This window comes from Oncorhynchus nerka, linkage group LG2 (assembly GCF_034236695.1).
Source record: "Oncorhynchus nerka isolate Pitt River linkage group LG2, Oner_Uvic_2.0, whole genome shotgun sequence".
Taxonomy (NCBI): domain Eukaryota; kingdom Metazoa; phylum Chordata; class Actinopteri; order Salmoniformes; family Salmonidae; genus Oncorhynchus; species Oncorhynchus nerka.
In genome coordinates, this window is record NC_088397.1 from 14,296,030 (window position 1) to 14,318,924 (window position 22,895).

Consider the following 22,895-nt stretch of genomic DNA (forward strand, 5'->3'; position numbering starts at 1 on the left):
TATTTTTGCCCATGTCATGGCAGTGTGGAAATGATCTCAAATGAGTCCAGGAAATTGATGGAAATGCAGGAAATTATTTTAGGTTGAAGTTGAATTGAACAGTCTAAAACAATCAGAATGGAGAAAGACTCATTGAAATCATTTAGAATGTATGTGTTGCCACCGTAGGGTGTCACACTACTCATAAAGCAAATGTACAACTTTTATTAATCAAAAACATTATATACTGTCAAAAAGGTGAAAAATACCATATGATATTTTGGCCATATCGCTCTGCCCTAGTTTAACAAGCATTTCGCTACACCCGCAATAACATCTGCTAAATATGTGTATGCGACCAATACAACTTGATAATATAGACTTGTACATGTGTGAAATGGGACAAATTCAACCAACTATTCTGTTTATTTTCTTCCTGTCACGTTGTTGACATGTACATTCTGTGCATCACCCTCTCAGATCATTTGACAACTTGGCATTGATACTTTTTAAACGTGCTCTTATCTGCTGGGTATTTCCACAGTTAAGAGAAGAGGCCTCCTGGAGCATGATCGTTTTATCAACATCTGTTAGGAGAGACAAGGAAATGGAAATCAAACAGATTTTCTTTCAGACTCCATTTGACCCCATTAGGCCTATATGTTTCTGACGGCTGTGTTTCTGACAGCTATATGTGCGACAGCTTTCACAACACTGTTTCTCTTCCTGTTCCCAGGCCTGTTGGAATGCCAAAAATGGAGAAAGTTTATTTGCACAATCCTAGTGCAGAGGAAATAAGCTTGATATCTATATCAGCAACAACTGCACATTTTCATGCATCATTCTTTCAAAACAGGGTGAGTAGCTAATAAGTATAACCCTATTGCTGTGTCCCATTCCACAAAGATGCAGCATTTCAAGGCAGGAAGTCAAAATTGGTGTGTCACAATCCCAAGGCACCTTAAAATGCTGCCTACCAATTTCATCTTAAATGTCAGTTACCTACTGAGGAAAGTGCTACCTACATAGGTCCTTTTGGAGCAGGCAGGTAGGCAGCAAGCTTCCTTTTGGTTTGGGACACAGCCGATGTCTCCTGTTCTACAGGCATACGCACGGCTTGTTCAAAAGCTGAAAGAATAAATAAGCCCTGTGTTTGTCGGTGGACAGAGGCTCATTTATCCGGCCATTCCGATTCCCCTGCCTGTCAGTCTGACCATGTGACCTGGCTGTTATGGGTATCATGTGCTGGTTTTGTACTTTTTGAAAAACAAGAGGCACGTGCTCAACTGTCAACATTCCACCATCTTGGGCCTTTTAACTGAATTGTGAAACTCATGACAGCTCTGAATCCAGTGCACTCCTGAACAGAGGAGATGGTGAATGGTGTGACTGTTCTGCTCAGCATGTTTGAGTCCTGAGAGTAGAGCAGGAAAATCAAGTCAAATAAGGAAGAATGTTGGCTGGAGCAAAAACGCCCTCTTTCCACCTGGTATTTAAACATTTTTATTGTTAAAGCGATTTGTTTATGTCTGGCTGTCATCCAGTATATTCTAAAACGATATCACATCATGACAATAATCTTCATGTTTACTGCTTTATCACACCCAAGACTGACCTTAATTGGTTGGTTACATTTACAGTTCCAAAAGTAGCTCGGCCTTTTGATTCCAATCTTTTGATTGGATAATTGTCGTATTCTTTCTCTCCAGTTAATTCATCCCTTCTCTTCTCTCCCTGTAGATAATTCCACCAGCGGGGAATACGTCGTTTGATGTGGTCTTCCTCGCTCGAGTAGTAGGAAACGTTGAGAATACTTTATTTATTAATACCTCGCATCATGGAGTGTTTACATATCAGGTGTGTATGAATACATATGTTTACGGAATCACATGTCATATCTATACTAATAATTAATCATGGAATGTTTACATGTCAGGTGTGTATGAATACATATGTTTACGGAATCACATGTCATATCTATACTAATAATTAATCATGGAGTGTTTACATATCAGGTGTGTATGAATACATATGTTTACGGAATCACATGTCATATCTATACTAATAATTAATCATGGAGTGTTTACATATCAGGTGTGTATGTTTATATAATGTGTCACGATGTATAATCATTCTGTAATATGTTTGTATTCTGGAGGTGTGTTCTGAACACTGTATATAAGGGTCCTTTGTGGGTTGCATTTTCTGCTGGTTTTCTCCCTTGACTCCTCAGTCTTAGTCCCTGCTGTAGGTCCCTGTTGTAGATCAAGTAGGTCCCCCCTGTAGGTCCCTGCTGTAGATCATGAGTCTTATGTTGTTGGTGTCTTATCCCCTGCAGGTGTTTGGTGTGGGCATCCCCAACCCCTACAGGCTGCGGCCGTTCATCGGGGCCCGAGTCCCAGTCAACAGCAGCTTCTCTCCACTCATAAACATCCACAACCCACACAGTGAGCCACTGCAGGTAGTGGAGATGTACTCTAGTGGAGGAGACCTGCACCTGGAGCTCCCCACAGGGCAGCAGGGAGGAACGCACCATCTGTGGGTGTGTATAGATCAGGACATTCGGGGGCTTTTAGATTATTATCCTGTTACTTCTACACCATTAGAATTGGAATTGAGACAAATACCTGACCAGAACGGATTTTTAATTGGGCAACTACTTGACCCCTGAATAGAATGTCTTTTCTGTTCTTCCTTCCTGTGTGGTTGTCAGGAGATTCCCCCGTTTGAGACGAAGGGGGTGATGAGAGCCAGTTTCTCGTCGAGAGACGCAGACAACCACACGGCCTTCATCAGAATCAAAACAAACGCCTCCAACCAGGACGAGTTCATCATCCTGCCTGTAGAGGTGGAGGTCACCTCGGGTACGTTTCCAATAGCAACGCCTAACACCATATGTTTCCAATAGCAACGCCTCACCATACATTTCCAATAGTAATACTTCTATACTTGTATCTGTGACTGGCTGATTGAAACATCTCCTGATCCTGTGTGTCTTGTCCTCAGCACCAGGAATCTACTCCTCAATAGAAATGTTGGACTTTGGAACGTTACGCTCACAAGGTGTGCTGTGTTCACTTCACGTTTATACCCTCATTCTCCAATGGGTCAGGCTTTCGTGAAATATTTGAGTGATTTGGACGTTTCAAAATGGTTCTTGGGTGATTTGATTAGTTGTTTATTGTATTTTCTGTTTAAATGTTTTACAGATCGACCAAAGCAGTTGAATTTGCATCTTCTCAATTCCGGAGCAAAAGATGTGCAAATAATGAGCGTTCGAGCGACACCGTCAAACGATGCCATCACAATAGACTTCAAGGCCGTCACGCTAAAAGCTGGAGAACATAGATACACCAAAGTCGCTAGTATTAGTTTTGATGGTAAGTGAGCTATATTGCTCAGTACTCCCCATACCTTCTGGAATTTCTCCTGCATATTGCACCTCTGCCTTTTTGTTCCAACCTGTTTTGACACGGTTTTGTTTTTTTGATTTCCAGCATCGAAAGTTCAAAAAGCATCCCAGTCCTCTGGTAAAATAACAGTAAAAGCGAAAGAGAAAAGCTACTCCAAACTTGAAATCCCATACCTAGCTGAGGTTCTAGACGGGTAGGTTTTTCTGTTTCCTTGACCAATAACAATGACAAGTAGTTTATTTAACCAGTGAAAAGAGAAGTATTATTTTTTTTTTTACTTTAACAAATCACCATTACACAATTTCGGAACATTTGAAACATCTCCACTAACTCTCCATCTGTGTGACAGGTATTTGGGGTTTGACCATACGGTCACGTTGTTCCACATCAGAGACAGTGTGCTAGAGCCAGTGGTCAAACCCATCCACCTCACCAACACCTTCCACTTTGCCATCCGCATCCATGACGTGTCCCTTCCAGATGAAGCCAAGACCATGTTCTTAGTGAGTAACTGTTATGAACTGTATCGTGTTCCAGAGGCCTGTTGCTGTCGGCCAACTCAAAGCTTGCAGGCTTTTGTTCCAACCCAGCTTAAATACAACCAACTTCAATCAATTACTAATCACGGCCCTCAAGTCTTAAGATAAGAACTAGCTAGTTTATTGATCCCTGGGGGGACTTTGGTTTGTCAAGTATTAAACGTGTTGAACTGCTCTGTTGTCCTCTGAGTGTGTCCTCTGAGTGTGTCCTCTGAGTGTGTCCTCTGAGTGTGTCCTCTGAGTGTGTCCTCTGAGTGTGTCCTCTGAGTGTGTCCTCTGAGTGTGTCCTCTGAGTGTGTCCTCTGAGTGTGTCCTCTGAGTGTGTCCTCTGAGTGTGTCCTCTGAGTGTGTCCTCTGAGTGTGTCCTCTGAGTGTGTCCTCTGAGTGTGTCCTCTGAGTGTGTCCTCTGAGTGTGTCCTCTGAGTGTGTCCTCTGAGTGTGTCCTCTGAGTGTGTCCTCTGAGTGTGTCCTCTGAGTGTGTCCTCTGAGTGTGTCCTCTGAGTGTGTCCTCAGGTGGCAGCGTATAAATGAACGGTCCCGTGTTCTCCTCCTCAGGTGCAGAACTTCAGTGAGCCGGTGTTGATCCCCCCTCAGGAGTCTCGTTACATCTTCTCCCTCCACTTCCAGCCCGTCCGGCCCTCCAATCACATCGACAGCAACATCCTGCTGGTCACCAACGCCTCCAAGTTCCACCTCCCCGTCCGCGCCTACACTGGATTCCTGGAGGTACTGCAACACACACACACACACTGGGGAAATAGTGTACACACACAAATTAAATCCTTCACACACTCAAGTACATTGTGGGGGAAACACCTGCAAATGCATTTTGTTACGAAACCCATAACTAGACCTTGACCTCTTTGTCGCCAGTCCAGGCAGATTATCATTTGTTCAGATGGTGACTAAACATAAATATGTGCAAAAAGGAAAATTCTGAACAGTTATACCTAAACGAAAAATTTGAAATCAAAACGAAAGGCCTCATTGCCACCAAACCAACCAGCAGCCTCACGTCTTGCAAGCTGGGACACTGACCTGATGTGCTTATCAACCTGGCTGAACAAGGTTCCTGCTACCCCCTGGAGGAATGGTGTGTGGAAGTGTTCCCTGGATAGGGGTGTTGGTGCATGTCCTAATACTAACCTGGCCCCCATATCATAACAATATACTCTCATTTTTCTCTTCCTTCCATCCTCTCAACAGCCCTTTGTCCTGCCACCCAGTCTGCAAGACAACTTCCTGGACTTTGGTGTCCTCAGCGCTACAGACACCAGCAGCATCCTGTTTGTGGTTGTCAACAGCAACCCCATCGAGGTGGGCTCACCCTCAACACCCCTCTGCTCTGTAGACATCCCATAATAAAGCAGTACAGCTCTTTTTGAATGCATGGGTAACTAATGCTTCACTAGAGGTGGCTACCTAGTATCTCTCCTTCACCTCAACTTGTTTGAAAACTGATTGGATTAGTGTGACGGAAAAGGAGACGAGTCATTTTCTCACTCACTCACTCGTACAGCTGGTGATCCGGCCATGGCTGCTGACAGGAGAGAGTCTGAGTGTGGAGCTGTTGAAGATCGAGAGAGGCAACAGAACCACGGTGCTGACCAAGACCAGAGAGCTACACAGCGCCTCAGCTTCTCCTCACAAAACGGTAACAGCATCACAACTACTACTGTCCCTGGACTGGCTGAATCTAGCGGTACTTGGTTGGAGATAATGGAGGTCATTTAAGCCTGCTATGAAATATATGTTCTCTCCATTTTCTTTTCCTTGAAATATTAGTTTCTTTTTTAAACATTTTAGTGTTATCCAGAGTGACTCAGGCATTCATCTTAACATAGCTTGGTGGGACAATCACTTTTTTTCACTTAGTCGGGGATTCAAACCAGCAACCTTTCTGTTACTGGCCCAACCTCTTAACCACTAGGCTACCTGCCGCCCCTACATATTTTGTATGTGAGCACTCTCATGGTCCTGTACAGATGGAGTAGAAAGGAGGTGTGTATAGATGACTACAGAATGCTAGGAAACACCAACAAAGTGTCCTTGTGTCTGAGAGCAGTAGGTAAAGTAGATGGAAATCAGGAGGCTGACTGATGGCTCTGTTGTTCCACCTGCAGGTGATCCTAGCCTCGGGCTACTACGCTGCCTTCCGGGTCACCCTGGTGGCTAAAGACCTGGAGGGGGCCTACGACGGAGCTATCCACATCACAACAGACTACCAGGTATACCTGTCAACTGGCCCGTTGAAGTGCTACTGTCACTAAGTCCTGCTATTTCAGTTGCTACGGCAACTATATACGTTTTACTTTTGTGAAATTGTTCTATTTGTCCAGGGCTCACTTGAAATGGAGTTGTCAATCTCAACGTAACTTTGTCTGGTTAAATAAAGGAAACACACACATAAACGAAAATCATTACATAAAATGCATCAATTTGTTCCTTGCTCCTGTGTGATGTTCAAGAATTGTCAGTGCTCTTCATTCCTCTTCTGTAAACAGATATTAACATTACCAGTGAAAGCAGTCGTTGCAGTGGGCACGTTGACCAGCTATCCCAAACACATTGTCCTCCCGCCATCTTTTCCGGTTAGACTAACTATATTTTACTTGTCGTAGATTGCTATATTGTTTTGAGTGTGTCAAACATTTTTGTATTTTCCCTCTATGCTATTTTCTACGTGTTTTCTGTCCCTCCCAGGGTAAAGTAGTGCAGCAGAGTCTAAGCATGGTGAGCTCGTTCTCTCAGAAGGTGACCCTGCAGCAGATCCACTCTCTGACTGAGGACTCACGTTTCTACTACAGGAGACTGAAGAACAACCGGGACGAGCTGGAACCCAAACGCAAGTCGAAGGTCGCCAAGATTTATTTTGATGCCAGCTTGCAGTGTGGCGACCACTGTTATGTGGGAGTACCGTTTGTTCTGAAATGTGAGTATTTTTGGTTATTGGCGTTCTTCTTTAATGGTTTCTGGTTAGTTTGCTGCTGTACCTAGCGAACTGGTTCTTCATTAAAACATGTTGAACTTTCAGCTGAGAGCAGACCACCTGGGCTGTCAATGCAGGAGGATATGTGGGATGTGGACGTAGATTTGTATCAAATGCTCCGTCGGCGATGGAAAGCACTGAAGGAGAGTTCAGGACACATGGCGGAGGCGGTGTTTGAGGCCAACGCTGACCTCCAGAAGAACATTGAGACCAGAGTGTCAGCTCAGCTGAAGTGGCCTTCTATCATGAACACTTCCCAGCAGGTCCTGTTCCCTCTCACCAGCCTCACCAGCTCATCGGTGAGGTGGATTCATTAACATCAATTCTATGAGAATATCTCAATTGCATACTCCTCACGTCCTCTCAAACCCCATTGGATGAGAAAGCCAAACCTCCTCCAATGGGTGTTGGGGAGGGGACAGGGCGCGGGGAGTATGCAATTGAGATCTTTCCTATGTCTAGCTTAGAATATTAATTGCGCGCTCCCTCAACTTGAGACATCCGTGGCATTGCGTTGTGTGACAAAACAGCACATTTTTACTGTCCCCGGCACAAGGTGCACCTGTGTAATGATCATGCAGTTTAATGAGCTTCTTGATCTGACACCTGTCAGGTGGATGGATTATCTTGGCTAAGGAGAAATGCTTACTAATAGAGATGTAAACAAATTTGTGCACAACATGTGAGAGAGAGAAGCTTTTTGTGCATATGGAACATTTCTGGGATCTTTTATTTCAGCTCATGAAACATTGTACCAGCACTTTACATGTTGCGTTTAGATTTTTGTTCAGGATAGATTGGCAGGCCCAGGGGGGGTTCCCTGACCATGTGACCAGAGCAACTCTAAACTAACGCTATAACTAGAGCCAAGAGTTTTCCTGGTCAAGTCACACGGTCAAGAACAACTCTGGGTCCTGTACATGCTACTGTATTGAGCCTTCTGTTCTAACCAGCAGTCTTCTGTTGCCAGGAGATAGAGGTTGTCTTGGAGAACCCAGCTGACGTTCCTGTCTATGTCCAAGTCCTGCCATTAGCCCTCTATCCCAACCTCCCGGCTGTCACCCACAAACTGGCACAAATGTGAGTAGCCTTCAATATGCACTTGTAGTTTGCTAATAGTCATTTTGTCTGTCACCCCTTTTGGCAAGATATTTGATGTCACACTGATGGGGTTTCTCCACCATAGTTAGAATGAATTGGAAAATAATTCTAGAAGTAATTCTATGGTCTTATTATTCTTTCACGCCAGGTTTCCCCTGGAGAGGCTCCCACACTTCTCCCCCGACACAATGGAGTTCCAGGTACACAGAAACCACGTGAGTGTACTTTGTTCTGTCTTTTAGTCCTGTGTCATGCCAGTTGATCAAATACAATACCATGTTTGAGACTTGAATCTCTCCTTCCCCTTTGCAGTCGCCTGTGGTCAGAGGCAGCGCAGGCTTCGCCGAGGGCTCGACGACACAACCCTACGTTTACAACCTAATGCTGCAGCCAGAGGAAGTGAGGTCGCTACGTTTGAAATTCTCCCCCGTCAGCAACCACACGGTTTCCTCTCTGCTTATGCTAAGGCATGTTAACCCTATAGCCTGTAGGACTTAACCAGTTGTCCACTTACATAAGGCTCTGGTTTGTGTCCCAAATGGCATCCTGTTCCCTATATTGTGTACTACTTTTGACCAGGGACTATGGGGTTGTGGTCAAATGTAGTGCACTATATAGGGGATAGTGTGCCATTTTAATGTACAGTGTTTATTTATTTTTCATTTTATTTAACGAGGCAAGTCAGTTAATAACACATTCTTATTTACAATGACAGCCTAGGAACAGTGGGTTAACTGCCTTGTTCAGGGGCAGAACGACAGATTTTTAGCTTGGCAGCTCGGGGACTCTATCTAGCAACCTTTCGGTTACTGGCCCAACACTCTAACCACTAGGCTACCTGCCGTTTATGCTAACTGCTTGAGGTCAGGATCACTCTGAAGTTCCGGCAAGCTCTGATGTTGCTTCTTAAAATCTACACCTCTGAGGGCAGGGTGCTGATTTGAGCTATGAATATCTCTGTTGGACTGAGGAGGACGGGCAGAAGAGGAATATAGTCTCCCAGGTGCTGTAGTAGCTACAGGGTTACAGAGAGAAGTCAGCAGTCAGACCATATATATTTTACAGCCTTTGACTGTTAAATGTTTTAACTTTCTCGATAAGTTCATTTGTCGACTTGGCCATATTGGTGGTTGTGTGGATGAATGAATTGCAATTTGAATCATATCGTTTGTGTGAATAAAATATAAACTGCTGTTTATTGTACTATTGATAAATGTGTATGTCTCTACAGGAACAACCTGACGGTGATGGAGTTCCTGGTGGTGCAGGGTCAGGGCAGCTATGAAAGGCTGAAGGTAGGGGGCAAGGCCCCGGGACCAGGGGGATTCCTCAGGTTCAAGATGACTGAGTCTCTACTGAAGGACTGCACAGACAGTGAGTGGTCTAGTATCCAGTTTGTTATAGATCCCTGCATGCACAGACAGTGAGTGGTCTAGAATCCAGTTTGTTATAGATCCCTGCATGCACAGACAGTGAGTGGTCTAGAATCCAGTTTGTTATAATGTCCTGCATCCACAGACAGGAAACCATTACTTATCGGCAGGTTGAACTTCCGAGAATAGTCTTGCAGAGCCCTTTTGATAGTTTGTTTATGCTTGTGTATTTGTGTAAATTATATATTTGATCTCTAGACACAAACCTCTGCAGCTAAAAAAAATAGATATAAATGAAAGAGGAAGTTGTCAGAAGTATGTGACTAATTAACTTTGTGAACCGTGTTTCAGAAATGAAGTCGAAGGAGCCGAATGTCACTCTGAGAAAATCCTTCAAGTTAGAGAACACTGGACAGCTGGAAATTAACATTCAATCCACTGAAATAAACGGACGTCTCTGTGAGGGATTCGGCTTTAAAGTCCTTAATTGCCAAGAGTTTTCACTAAAACCCAATGCTTCGAAAGAAATCGTCATATTGTAAGTAAACCTATAGCTAGCAGTTTAAAGTTAATAGATAAATATCCCATGATTCACTACAATTGTTTTGTGCTTGCTTTGTTTAATCACTAGTACCTCCAATGACCAAATGAAATGACCAACGTTGACGTGTCTCATCTCTCTCAGGTTCACACCAGACTTCACAGCCTCTAGGGTGATCCGGGAGTTAAAGTTCATCACCACCGGAGGCTCTTACTTTGTGTTCTCCCTCAACGCCTCTCTGCCCTACCACATGCTGGCCGCCTGTGCTGCTGTCCTCCCCAGACCCAACTGGGAGCTGGAGCTCTATGTCATCATCTCTGTCATCATGAGGTGAGAGGAGGAGCCTCACAAATAGAACACATTTTAATTCTATGGGTGGATCCCCGCCTAGACCGTGTGTTCCCTAGATTAGTTCAGAGGCCCAGTATCCGGAACTAGGCTCATAGGTTGCACCCCATATATCATGAATTATCTTGGCATATCAGCCTTTCTACATGTTCAAATTACATTTATTTAGCAACATTTCTTGGACAGATATTTCCCCTGTATCTAAGGCTGTAAGGATAACTAACGTTGCCTCTATCTGTTGTGCCCAGCTCTATGTTTTTGCTGGTGATTGTAGCGGCCTATCTGGAGGCCCTGGGGATCTGGGAGCCGTTCAAGAGACGCATGTGTTTTGAAACATCCAGCACCTCCATGGAGACAGGGAGGCCCTTTGACCTCAGGGAAATAGTACGACTTCAAAGCGATGCACAGTGAGTTTGTTTTCTGAATGTTCGTTTTTGTGTAAACTTTGTCTGATATATGTTGACGTTACTATCGGAAATGGTTTGATGAGTAGATCGGAGATGTTTAGTGTGTAAATATTTTATTCTATAATTACTAACTTCTCAGTATTTTGTCTCGCAGTATGAATGGGTACGGTGGAGAAGCCAACCACAACTCCCTGCGAGGGATGCCAGGCTCTGCCTCCAGGGCTGCTAGCAGGAACACCAGAGGAGGCCACAACCGAGGCCCCACACAACCCCCGATTCCTCCCTCCCAGCCAGGCTCCAAAGTCTCCGACAGCACCCCCTCCTCTGGCCAACAGGCCAGCCGCAAGGCCCGGAGCCCCAAGCAGCCACAGCCAGCTCCAGAGAACCAGCAGCACCCCTCACAGGCTGGTCCTTCAGCCCCAGGAAGAAATCCCCTAGATGGGCCACGCCGGCACAGCTCGGAGGACTCTGACTATGTGAGCCTGGTGGAGACCATGGATAAAGACCTGGACAGACCAGAGTCTGCTGAGGAGGGGGGGAATCAGGATGCAGTTTATGGCAAAGGTACCTACCTGGATATTAGTATTAACCCTGAGAAACATATGCTTTTGTGTTGAGAATTTGGATGGCCCTTAAAATGTGATTACCTGCTTATTTAACAACGGACTCATTCAGGGGTACACAGTACGAACACTCCTATTATTGACAGGATTTGATTCAGTTCACACAGTGTATTGAATCTGTCATCTTCTTCCCTCCTTCCAGCCAGTGCAGCCAAAGGGAAAGTGCAGCAGACCAAAGCCAAGGCCTCGAAGAAGAAGGAAGAGCGGGAGAAGAGGAACAAGGGAAGAGCTCAGGGAGGAGAGGAACTGAGGGAGGACAACGATGACAGCTCCTCCACCACCACAGAGAACTCCAACCCAGACATAATGGAGGACAACAAAGGGAAGAAGAAAGATGATACTCCTGAAGCTCACTCAAAGTCCAAGAACAAGAAGCCAGCAGTCATTACAAAGGAGAAGAGCCAAATGGATGCAAAGTCTAGGTGGGGTTTAGTTTATTTTTTATTTAACCTTTAGTTAACCAGGTAAGACCCATTTGAGGTTAAAAACCTATTTTGCGAGGGTGACCTGGCAAGAAGGAAAAACAGGGCAATAGCAACGTGTACATAGTATTATTAACCAAAAAATACAAAATGCACACAAGACGGTGTCAGGAGTTACAGATACAGTTGAAGATTAGAAAACAACTGCAGCTATCACAAACCGTGTCGTCGATCAGAGTCTTAAGTTGGGTTCCTCTTTGGTTATTCCGGCTTGTACATATTTTTCTCAATGACCCCGATACAAAATTCTGACATGCTCAGCTCTTCGTAAGTTCTGTACATCTTTGGGTTCTGTAGCCTAGGAGTAATCTGACTTGTGTGAAAAGGGGACAGCACTCACAAATAAAGCATTCCTTTTGTATTCAGACGTGATTGAGCTTCCAGACATTGACCACTTTATTCCATGTTGCTTTTCCACAGCTCACTGGAGCTTCCATACGTTACCCCACTGGAAAACAAGCGCAAGAGCTTCAATTCCAAGAACGTGGTGGTGCAGCAGGCCCTGGCCAGCAGCTCAACAACAACAACCATAACAAGACCCATACCTCCTAAACCAAGAGGTCAGTTACTACCTTTCCAGCTAACTGACCTTTTGACTTTTCTGTTTTCTCACATTGACATGGCAAATGTCTTGTTTGGTTTTTACCTGCCTTTTTTCCCACTGACTTGGGAGACACCTTTTCAGGACTGTGTAGGGTTATGTTTGAGTCTCGTTCCCTCCTCTCAAACCCCAGTGCCTCGTGTGAAGCTGGAAGACTTCCGCCCCTCTCTCCTGGCTAAGTTCCTGTTCAACGAACCGGTGGTGCAGGAGCTGGGGAACAGCAGCGGCTCAGAAGGGGAGAAGGACATCTCTCCTCCCCCGGAGTGGGACTGTGTGCCCCTCCACATAGCACACAATGGTGAATTATGTAGTGCACTACCACAACCCCCTCATACCTGCTCCAAACCTGTTTCCCCACCTCTTCTAGCATATTAACTCTTTTTAACTTCCTGAATCAAGCATGTATCAATCCAGTCTTTCAAATAAAACCAATTGAGTATTGTGATAAAGGCAGCCATATGACATGCATTTCCCCGTTTCCTCTCAGCTGTGGACAGTCTCCAGCAGATCTCCCTGCAGACCATGAACGCTGATCCCTTCCTGAAGAGACCCATCGAAACCCCCTCCCCCTCCCTCATCTGATCCTTTCCTGAAGAGACCCATCAGAACCCCTCCTCCTTCGTCTGATCCCTTCCTAAAGAGAACCATCGGAACCCCTCCTCCTTCGTCTGATCCCTTCCTAAAGAGAACCATCGGAACCCCTCCCCCTCCCTCGTCTGATCCCTTCCTGAAGAGAACCATCGGAACCCCTCCCCCTCCCTCGTCTGGCTTCTCTCTGTATGACTCCTATAGCGGCATGGTCAACACTGCTACCAGGTGAACAAACCTACAACAACAGAGACCTGCACAGCTCTTCATCTTAAACTGATCTAGAAGTCATACAACTATCTGTGTAGTTACCTGTGCCAGAGTGACATGAAACATACACAACCTAAGGTGTGATGAAAAGAAGAATGCCAAAATAATAACTGCAAAATATATGTAGATCAAGATAAAAATGTCATCTACATCCAAGAGTGGTTATTTCTAAATACCAAAGTCTTCTTTGTTTCTGTGTGTTTTCCAGCGAGGTGGGTCTGATGTCTACTGCATCAGGCATAAAGAACAAGCTGACCAAGTTGGTCTCCGTACCTGGTCAGAACGGGAACCCTACCTTCGCTGCTGTGGCGGCTGGATTCGACAAAAGCCCAGGTCAGTCAGATGTCCTGTCTCTGACCACTTCTTCCCCCATGTCCCAAATGGACCCCTCGCCCCTTGACTTTAGCCCCTACACTCTCAGCATCTGTGTAAAATTGAGATGATTGGATGTGTCTAAGCAATATGGCCATCTAGCCAATCAAAATCTAATTTTAATCGTCACATGCTTTGTCAACAACAGGTGTGGACTAACAGGGAAATGCTTCCTTATGGGCCCTTCCAACAACGCAGAGAGAGAGAAATAATAGAAAAATAAAAAGCGCAATAATAAATACACAATGAGTAACATTAACGTGGCAGTATACACATGGTACCAGTAGTGAGTCGATGTGCAGGGGTACGAGGTAGATATGTACATATAACTAGGAATAAAGTAACCGATAATAAATGGTAGCAGCAGCGTATGTGATTAGTCAAAGTTAGTGCAAAAAGGAACTGCAGATCGTCCGGGTAACTATTTAGCAGTCTTGTGGCTTGGAGGTAGAAGCTGATCAGGGTCCTGTTGGTTCCAGACTTGGTGCATCGGTACTGCTTGCTGTGCGTTAGCAGGGAGAACAGTCTATGACTTGGGTGGGTGGAGTAAACTTTTCTCTGACACCGCCTGGTATAGAGGTCCAGGATGGCAGGGAGCTCGGCCCCAGTGATGTACTGGGCCGTTCTCACTTCCCTCTAGTGCCTTGTGGTCGGATGCAGAGCAGTTTCCATACCAAGCGGTGATGCAGCCAGTCAAGATGCTCTCAATGGTGCAGCTGTAGAACCTCTGAGGATCTCAGGCAGAAAAATCTTTTCAGCCTTCTGAGGGGAAGAGGTGTAGGCGTGCCCTCTTCTCGACTGTGTTGGTGCTTGTGGACCATGGTAGATCCTTGGTGATGTGGAATTTGACATTTCAAATTCTGATATGCACTTTGAAGATGTTTGAATAAGCCAACAAGACGAGTACTGAACAGCAAAATCACTAGCAGCTGAACAGCAAAATCACTAGCCTATGTCAATGTACTATTCCCCCATAGTAGAAAAGTGACATTCTATTGGTCAGCTTGTTGAGAAAGAAATGGCCTATTCCATACAGACTCTGTGACAGTTGTGGGACAATAGAGCCCAAATTCATACAAAACACTGTTGCCAAAAGGGCACCGCAATGTGAAAAGAAAATACACGTCAGAAATTTAGAAAGAGAGGAGATCTTATGGATTACTCTGATGCAAGGTAAGACATGCCTCATATGTATTCAAACAATGAAGTATATGTTTTGAAAATGCATACTGCCTTCAGCTCATTGCAAAGTGGTGTGTGACGCGCTGATGAAGCCTGCCTTCCGTTGCCGTTTGAGATGCTGCAGCATCTGACAGATTTTCCTCTCAAAGGCTCTATCTGTATAATGTACGCGTGTGACAAATAAGATGCATAACAAATATACCGTAACACACGGCAATTGAATTCCACAAAATTATGCAAATTAACCTATAGCCTGATAAGCATGACCGGTCAAATGTATTTAGGCGAAAAAGCTTTATTTCACAATGGAATTTTCTTTTTGACACCAGTTTTATCTATAGGCATTAAAAAATATATTGTCCAACAGTCAGCTATTACTGGCTAACGGAAACCCTGACATAGACATAAAAATGGTATCTGCGAGTTCATTTGACTCTGGGGAAGTAGAGAAAGGGCCTCCTTTCCAAAATCCCGAAGTGTCCCTTTAATATTAGAGATTGTGCACCAGCTGTTGTTAACAAAGAGACACGCACCACCAAGGTGGAGTTCTTATCATATCGCATCTACCTATCCAGTCCTTTCAGGGGGAAGGGGTTTGGCTAGGGGGTTGATATGGGAGTGAATGAAGAAGCTCAATGTGTCCACTCCTGTAGCAGTTGTGCTAACCTGTTCTCTCCTCCGACCACCAGGGTGCAGTGCAACGAAGGCGGCTGTGGGGAGCAGAGACAGAGATGTCCTCCAACACCTCTCCTCTGTAGAGAGTGATGGATCAGACAGCTCGGGGTTGTGGAGCCCTGTAGGGAACGGCAGGAGACCCAGCCTCAACTCTGTCAACTCCTTCTCAGCCTTCGGACCCAGCAACACCTTCAACCTGTCTGGAGGTAAGCAGTTAGAAAAAGCAGACAGAATAGCTTGTGAAATGCATGAATATGTCTAACTGCGACACAATAACACCTGCACTCTGTACACTCTCTTTCGAGAGAAGATCGCATGGAACAATGTGTTGTGATCTGTTACATGGTGTAGGTCCCTGAGTCTTTCATGGACATGTGACTGTCCAGGAAAAACATGGCCCTAGACGAGGCTGTTAAATTAACTACACTGAGTGTACAAAACATTAGGAACTTTCCATGACATAGACTGACCAGGTGAAAGCTATGATCCCTTATTGATGTCACCTGTTAAATCCACTTCAGTCAGTGTAGATGAAGGGGAGGAGGTCGGTTAAAGAAGGGATTTCTAAGCCTGGAGACATTAGGACATGGATTGTGTAAGTGTGCCATTGAGGGTGAACGGACAAGACAAAAGTTTCACAGTGCCTTCAGAAAGTATTCACTACTTGTATTTTTTTCAAATTATGTTCTTACAGCCTGAGTTTTTAAAATTCATTTAATGGAGATTTTTTGGTCACTGGCCCACACACAATTGCCCATTATTTTTCAATAAAAGTATTTTAAGTCCCAATAAGTTGCATGGACTCACTCTGTGTGCAACAACGGTGTTTAACATGTTTCAATGACTACATCATCTCTGTACCCCACACAATGAACTGTAAGTTCCATCAGTCGAGCAGTGAATTGAATATCCCTTTGCGCATGTTGAAGTTATTAATTACACTTTGGATGGTGTATCAATACACCCAGTCACTATAAAGATACAGGCGTCCTTCCTAACTCAGTTGCTGAAGAGGAAGAAAACCCCCCAAGGATTTCGTCATGATGCCAATGGTGACTTTAAAACAGTTAGAGTTTAATGGCCGTGATGGGAGAACTGAGGATGGATCAACATTGTAGTTACTCCACAATATTAACCTAATTGGCAGAGTGAAAAGAAGGAAGCCTGTACAGAATAAAAAATATTCCAAAACATTTGGCAAAGCAATTAACTTTTTGTCCTTAATACAAAGTGTTATTTTTAGGGGCAAATCCAATAAAACACATTACCGAGTACCACCATTTTCAAGCAGTGTGGCGGCTGCATCGTGTTATGGGTATGCTTGTAATTGTTAAGGACTCTGGAGTTTTTCAATGTAACATTTTTTACATAATGGAAGTAAGCACAGGCAATATCCTGAAGGAAAACCAGACACGGGGAGATTAATTCACCTTTCAGCAGGACAATAACCGTAACCACAAGGACACATCTACACTGGAATTGCCTACCAAGAAGACAGTGAATGTTCCTGAGTGGCCGAGTTGCAATTTTGACGTAAATCTGCTTGAAAATCTATCACAAGTATTGAAAATGGTTGTCTAGCAATGATGAACAACTGCTTTGACAGAGCTTGAATAATTTAAAAAAAGAATAGTAGACAAATATTGTGCAATTCAGGTGTGCAATGCTCTTAGAGAAAGATTCACAGCTGTAATTGCTGCCTAACGTAATTCTAACTTGTATTGACTCGGGGTGAATACGTATGCATTCATACCCCTGAATGTAAATTATGTAAATAAATGTTCAGTATATTTGCAAACATTTCTACAAACATTGTCATTATGGGGTAGTGTGTGTAGATGGGTAAGAAAGAAAATACATTTTTATATATTTTTTTAAATTCAGGCTGTAACACAACAAAAATGTGGAATAAGTCAAGGGGTATGAATACTTTCTGAAGGCCCTGTAAGTGCCTTTTCAACCGGGTGTGGTAGTGGTACCCGGACACGGGTTTGAGTGTGTCAAGAACTGCAACGCTGCTGGGTTTTTTCACACTCAACAGTTTCCCCTGTGTGTATCAAGAATGGTCCACCACCCAAAGGCCATCCAGCTAAATTGACACAACTGTGGGAAGCATTGGGCCAGCACCCCTGTGGAACGCTTTCAACACCATGTAGTCCATGCCCCGACGAATGAAGACTCTTTCGAAGGCAAAAGGGGGTGCAACTCAATATTAGGAAGGTGTTGCTAATGTTTTGTACACTCAGTGTATATGGAAACCAGTTGACGTTTGACTGTGCTGTGTAGTGTTCAGTGGGATGACCTCGGGAAGGAGTGCTATGGAGCCCCAGCAGAGTTGGCCTGAGTTCAGACATACCACCCCGTCCGTCTGGCCAAACGAGTCCCTGCAGCCTCTACAGCCCTGGCCCATCCAGCCCAGCTCCAGCTCCCCTGCTACCCCCACCACGGTAAGACCTCTTTCACTGCTCCATACTTATGTAAAATGGCCTGAGTCTCTCCTGACACCCTACAGTATTCTCCATGTAGTGCACTACTTTTGACCAGAGCCACATTGGAACGCGAAAGTATCTATAGCGTAGGATGGCTGTCAGGAGAGACACAAGCAATTTCCCAGGTGAAACGGGGTGTGATTTGGGACGTTTACATGGGCACCAGAAGTGTCTTCAGTGTTGGAGTCACACTCTTCATTTAGTTAAAGGCCTAGTGAAAACAGAAAATCCCATTTTTGATTGATGTTTCCACACTGAGGTTGGAATAATACTGTGACGATTATGTTAATGTTCTTTTTTTTTGTGTAAAGCTGTTTGAAAAGAAGGCCTAAAATTTCAGCCTGTTTTGGTAGGAGGGAGTTTTTTCCTTTCATGATGACATCGCCATGTGGTAAATGAGTTAATAGACCAATAAGAAAGAGTTCTAAACCTTTCTGCCAATAACAGCTCATTTTAAATTTCCCCACTCCCAGCTAAATTCTTCCTTGAGAAATTGCTCTTTGCTAAGAAGATAGTCTCTTTGACCATTTCAATTGAAAACAATCCCTGTTTAATTGTTACCCAGAAATGATTTGATATTGAGATAAATCTGTCTGCATTGGACCTTTTTATAAGCTCTGTTCCACAAAGACATCAGACTGTACTAGTAGTCCAGGTCCCTAACGGTCAGCCTCTCTCTCTCCTCTCATCCAGTCCATCCTGGGCAGCAGTAGCATGTGGGGCTCCAGCCCTCCATTCAGCCCCTCCATCTGGTCCACCAGCCCCCCCTCTGACTCCCCCCTACACTCCTTCTCTCCTTCCTCTGCTTCCCCCCTGACCGATCTGATGGGTAGCACTGACAGTGGAACCCCGCTCCCGGCCCCAACAAAGCCCTCCCCACGCAGCTGAGCCCCTCCTACAACCCCTGGAGCATGTGGAGGCCCACCTTCAGTAGACGAAGCTCGGAGCCCTGGCCAAACCAATCGGACAGCAGCACCGGCTGAAGGGGATGCCACCGCGGTCTCCTCCCACTGATAGACTGAGAAGAAGATGAATGCATTTTCCCCTGTTTTGAATTTCACCAAATTCCTATTATAATGTACACATTGGATTTCTAAACAAATTATGTCCTCAGAATTAGTCTTTTTCTATGACGACTTGGCAAATTTATCAACAAAACAATATTAGTAGAAGAATCATAAAAGAAGAATCCTTATCAGACTGACATAATATGGTTAAATGCAGCTGTTTTTTTTTTTCAAATACATCCTCGGTAATGTTTTTGATAGCAGTGACGGACCTAAGTGCAATCAGGAACCATCTGAGAAATAATATTCTGTTCATTATTTAGTACTGCTGTTTTGGCATTACATTGGAGTTACTTATTGGATTCAAGCACAGTGTTTAAGCCTTATCATCGCTCCATTAGAGATTATTATTTAAGGGTTACAATCAGTTAAGACTGGCAGTAAAGGGATTTTTTGTTGTTGTGAAAAGTCATTTTCATGACTGCTGTGTCAAGTCGATGCCAGTGGCATCAGAAGACCATGACTTTACGTTTCTATGCCATTGCAAGCCTGAACACATTTTGTTTTATTTGTCGAACAACACAACATTCATGGCCAATATTGGCGAGATGCTTTTTAAATTATTTTAATTACCATGCTAAGTTTTAAAGTCTGTTAAAAGAAAGGGTTTTCATTTCCTTTTTAAACCGTTTGAAAAATGTTGGTGGATACAAAGCTTCCCCTCTTTCTGACATGTTGGTAATGTGGGACATTTGTCACAGCTTCCATATAAAACACATGAGACAGTTATCATGGTGTAAAATGTGCTTCATTTGGTATTATTTATGTATGCCTTTTAATCATTTAACTCCTGTTATCTAATCAATGCTACTTGAGTCAATAGCTAAAGGCGTCATGTAGCCTAGCGGTTAAGAGCATTCGGCCAGTAATCCGCAAGCCGACTACGTGAAAAATCTGTCTGCGCCCTTGAGCAAGGCACTTAAACCTAATTTGCTCCTGTAAATCAATTTAAGAGCATCTGTTAAATGACTGAAATGTAAATGTCTAACCTCCATTCCTCTGCTCCTCCCTCTCTTCCAAGCTCACCTTTTTGAGTTGTCTCAGGTCTGCTCCACTAGGTGGCAGCACAGCGCTAGAATAGAACAATAGACAGGTTGTGTTAAAGGCAGCTTGTATCTGGTGGAGGTCGGTGCCTGATCAAGGTTGTAATCATTAGTTCAAACAGGTCTATACAAGGGCTTCTATTGGTCAAATTCGGGTATGTTTATCCCCGTTTTTGTTCCGTTTGCTTCCGTTCATTCGGTGGAATGAATACACAGTTCACTTTTCATAGCAACCACATACAAACAGCATCATCACTTTTCTTGTTGTATAATTCCTACTTGAATCTACACTCGCCTCCTCTCACCTTTACCCTTCGCTTGTGGACTTCAGTGCAGCTGTCTGACCAGGTGGATTTTTTTTCTTCTCCCAAGCCCAACCTTTATACCACACAACCACTACACACAGCCTACATTGTTGTCAATTTCAACCTATTCGCAAACATAGTCAACATGGCTACTATAACTAATGCGTTAGTAAACCAGCAGTGTACAGCAAGCAGTTTAGCAGTTACAAGAACGGGCCCTCTTAGCAATACATTTATAAAACTGAAAGCTTACCTTGACTTGGAAGAGTTCCAGTTTTGGATAGCCTTAGCCAGCTAGCTAACATAAGCATTCCTCTCTGTTTGAGTAGGCTAAATTAGCTCGCTGCATTAGCTAAGTGAAAAAAAAATACAATGACAATAGCTAGCTAGCTTTCTCTCTGCTGCCTATCCTTAATTTAGGAAACACATTATTCAAAGCTATTGTCTTTCCCTCTGGCAACTACTTACAATTTATGCACTGCAGTGCTAACTAGCTGTAGTTTATGCTTACAGTACTACATTAATTATCTGAACCTTTTGATTGGTTGGACAACATGTCAGTTCATGCTGCAAGAGCTCTGAATAGGTTGGATGACATCCTCTGGAAGTTGTCATATTACTGTGTAAGTATGGAAGGGGGTGAGAACCATGAGCCTCCTAGGTATTGAAGTCAATGTACCCAGAGCAGGACAGAAGCTAGCTGTCCTCCGGCTACACCACGGTGCTACCCTACAGAGTGCTGTTGAGGCTACTGTAGACCTTCATTGCAAAACGATGTTTTATTCAGTTATTTGGTGACGTGAATATATTTACTATAGTTTAATCTAAAAAGGTTTACTTTTTAAATCTTTAACTATTTATATTTTCTGAAATTCACCGAGTAGGATGGTCCTCCCCTTCCTCTGAGGAGCCTCCACTGCTTGTATCATATTACTCCGACAAGGCACCTGATATGATGCTTACCCATGCAGAATCAGATCTACTGTGTAGTGTATAAAACAAGTTCCCCACAATGGGTGTTGCCTAATTCTTTTACGATTGAGGACTGTTTTATTAACAGTATGGCAAGATACATCCAGAGTGATTCTCTATAGAACTGATGACAAGACATCAGGGTTCTAGGTGGACTGAGGGCTATAGAGAATGTCTATTTACATGTCTGTTCTCTGTCTAGAGAATAATCCAGATATCAGTGACTAACATACCAGGTATTATAAACTGGATGGTTTGAGCACTGAATGCTGATAGGCTGACAGCTGTGGTATATAAAACCGTATACCATGGATATGACAAAACATTTATTTTTAGTGCTCTAATAACGTTGGTAACCAGTTTATGATAGCAGTAAGGCACCTTGGGGGTTTGTGGTATATGGCCGCGTTGCTTCGTGCTTAAGAACAGTCCTTAGCCGTGGTATATTGGCCATATTCCACACCCCTCGTGCCTTATTTCTTAATTATCTCCACTATTAAGTCATTTCTTTTAGTGTTCATCCATTCCATACATCGCCACACGTTCTTTCAGCTGCCATTTTATCCATAATGTACTGAACTCGGCAAAAAAAGAAATGTCCCTTTTTCATGACCCTGTCTTTCAAAGATAATTAGTAAAAATCCAAATAACTTCACAGATCTTCATTGTAAAGCGTTTAAACATGGTTTCCCATGTTTGTTTTAATAAACAATAAACAATTAATGAACATGCACCTGTGGAACGGTCGTTAAGACACTAACAGCTTACAGACGGTAGGCAATTAAGGTCACAGTTATGAAAACTTAGGACACTAAAGAGGCCTTTCTACTGACTCATCTGCATGAACATGCCATAGGACTGCAGATGTGGCCAGGGCAATAAATTGCCATGTCTCCACTGTGAGATGCCTAAGACAGCGCTACAGGATGGACAGCTGATCATCCTCGCAGTGGCAGACCACGTGTAACAACACCTGCACAGGATCGGTACATCCGAACATCACACCTGTGGGACAACTACAGGATGGCAACAACAACTGCCCGAGTTACACCAGGAACGCACAATCTCGCCATCAGTGTTCAGACTGTCTGCAATAGGCTGAGAGAAGCTGGACTGAGGGCTTGTAGGCCTGTTGTAAGGCAGGTCCTCACCAGACATCACCGGCAACAGCGTCGCCTATGGGCACAAACCCACCGTCACTGGACCAGACAGGATTGGCAAAAAGTGCTCTTCACTGACGAGTCGCGGATTTGTTTGACCAGGGGTGATAGTCGGATTCGCGTTTATCGTCAAAGGAATGAGCGTTACACCGAGGCCTGTACTCTGGAGCGGGATCGATTTGGAGGTGGAGGGTCCGTCATGGTCTGGGGTGGTGTGTCACAGCATCATTGGACTGAGCTTGTCATTGCAGGCAATCTCAATGCTGTGAGTTACAGGGAAGATATCCTCCTCCCTCATGTGGTACCCTTCCTGCAGGCTCATCCTGACCAGACCCTCCAGCATGACAATGCCACTAGCCATACTGGTCGTTCTGTG

At 44.1% G+C, this 22,895-nt stretch overlaps 1 protein-coding gene and 1 long non-coding RNA gene across 2 annotated transcripts in view; one reads left to right on the plus strand and one right to left on the minus strand.

Annotated features, from left to right (window-relative positions):
- LOC115115990 (transmembrane protein 131-like) overlaps positions 1-19,768 on the plus strand; it is a 31,912-nt gene extending 12,144 nt beyond the window's left edge. Inside the window, 33 exon segments of the mRNA XM_065023622.1 lie at positions 716-836; positions 1,720-1,836; positions 2,318-2,521; positions 2,693-2,843; positions 2,986-3,042; positions 3,189-3,359; positions 3,477-3,585; positions 3,742-3,895; positions 4,487-4,657; positions 5,138-5,248; positions 5,451-5,585; positions 6,055-6,159; positions 6,436-6,522; positions 6,635-6,863; positions 6,966-7,219; positions 7,891-8,000; positions 8,170-8,236; positions 8,334-8,488; positions 9,253-9,395; positions 9,746-9,932; positions 10,080-10,265; positions 10,532-10,690; positions 10,845-11,254; positions 11,456-11,735; positions 12,216-12,355; positions 12,530-12,694; positions 12,884-12,955; positions 13,008-13,212; positions 13,463-13,587; positions 15,498-15,689; positions 17,770-17,930; positions 18,666-18,843; positions 18,846-19,768. Coding sequence (XP_064879694.1) covers positions 716-836; positions 1,720-1,836; positions 2,318-2,521; positions 2,693-2,843; positions 2,986-3,042; positions 3,189-3,359; positions 3,477-3,585; positions 3,742-3,895; positions 4,487-4,657; positions 5,138-5,248; positions 5,451-5,585; positions 6,055-6,159; positions 6,436-6,522; positions 6,635-6,863; positions 6,966-7,219; positions 7,891-8,000; positions 8,170-8,236; positions 8,334-8,488; positions 9,253-9,395; positions 9,746-9,932; positions 10,080-10,265; positions 10,532-10,690; positions 10,845-11,254; positions 11,456-11,735; positions 12,216-12,355; positions 12,530-12,694; positions 12,884-12,955; positions 13,008-13,212; positions 13,463-13,587; positions 15,498-15,689; positions 17,770-17,930; positions 18,666-18,843; positions 18,846-18,955 — 5,221 coding nt within the window. The 3' untranslated portion in view covers positions 18,956-19,768.
- On the minus strand, positions 19,246-21,140 carry LOC135573765 (uncharacterized). The gene is made up of 2 exons (XR_010464898.1): positions 20,641-21,140; positions 19,246-20,111 (listed from the first exon to the last, which is right to left on the minus strand). It is a non-coding gene; the product is annotated as an uncharacterized LOC135573765 (long non-coding RNA).
- Between the last annotated feature and the right edge of the window lie 1,755 nt (positions 21,141-22,895).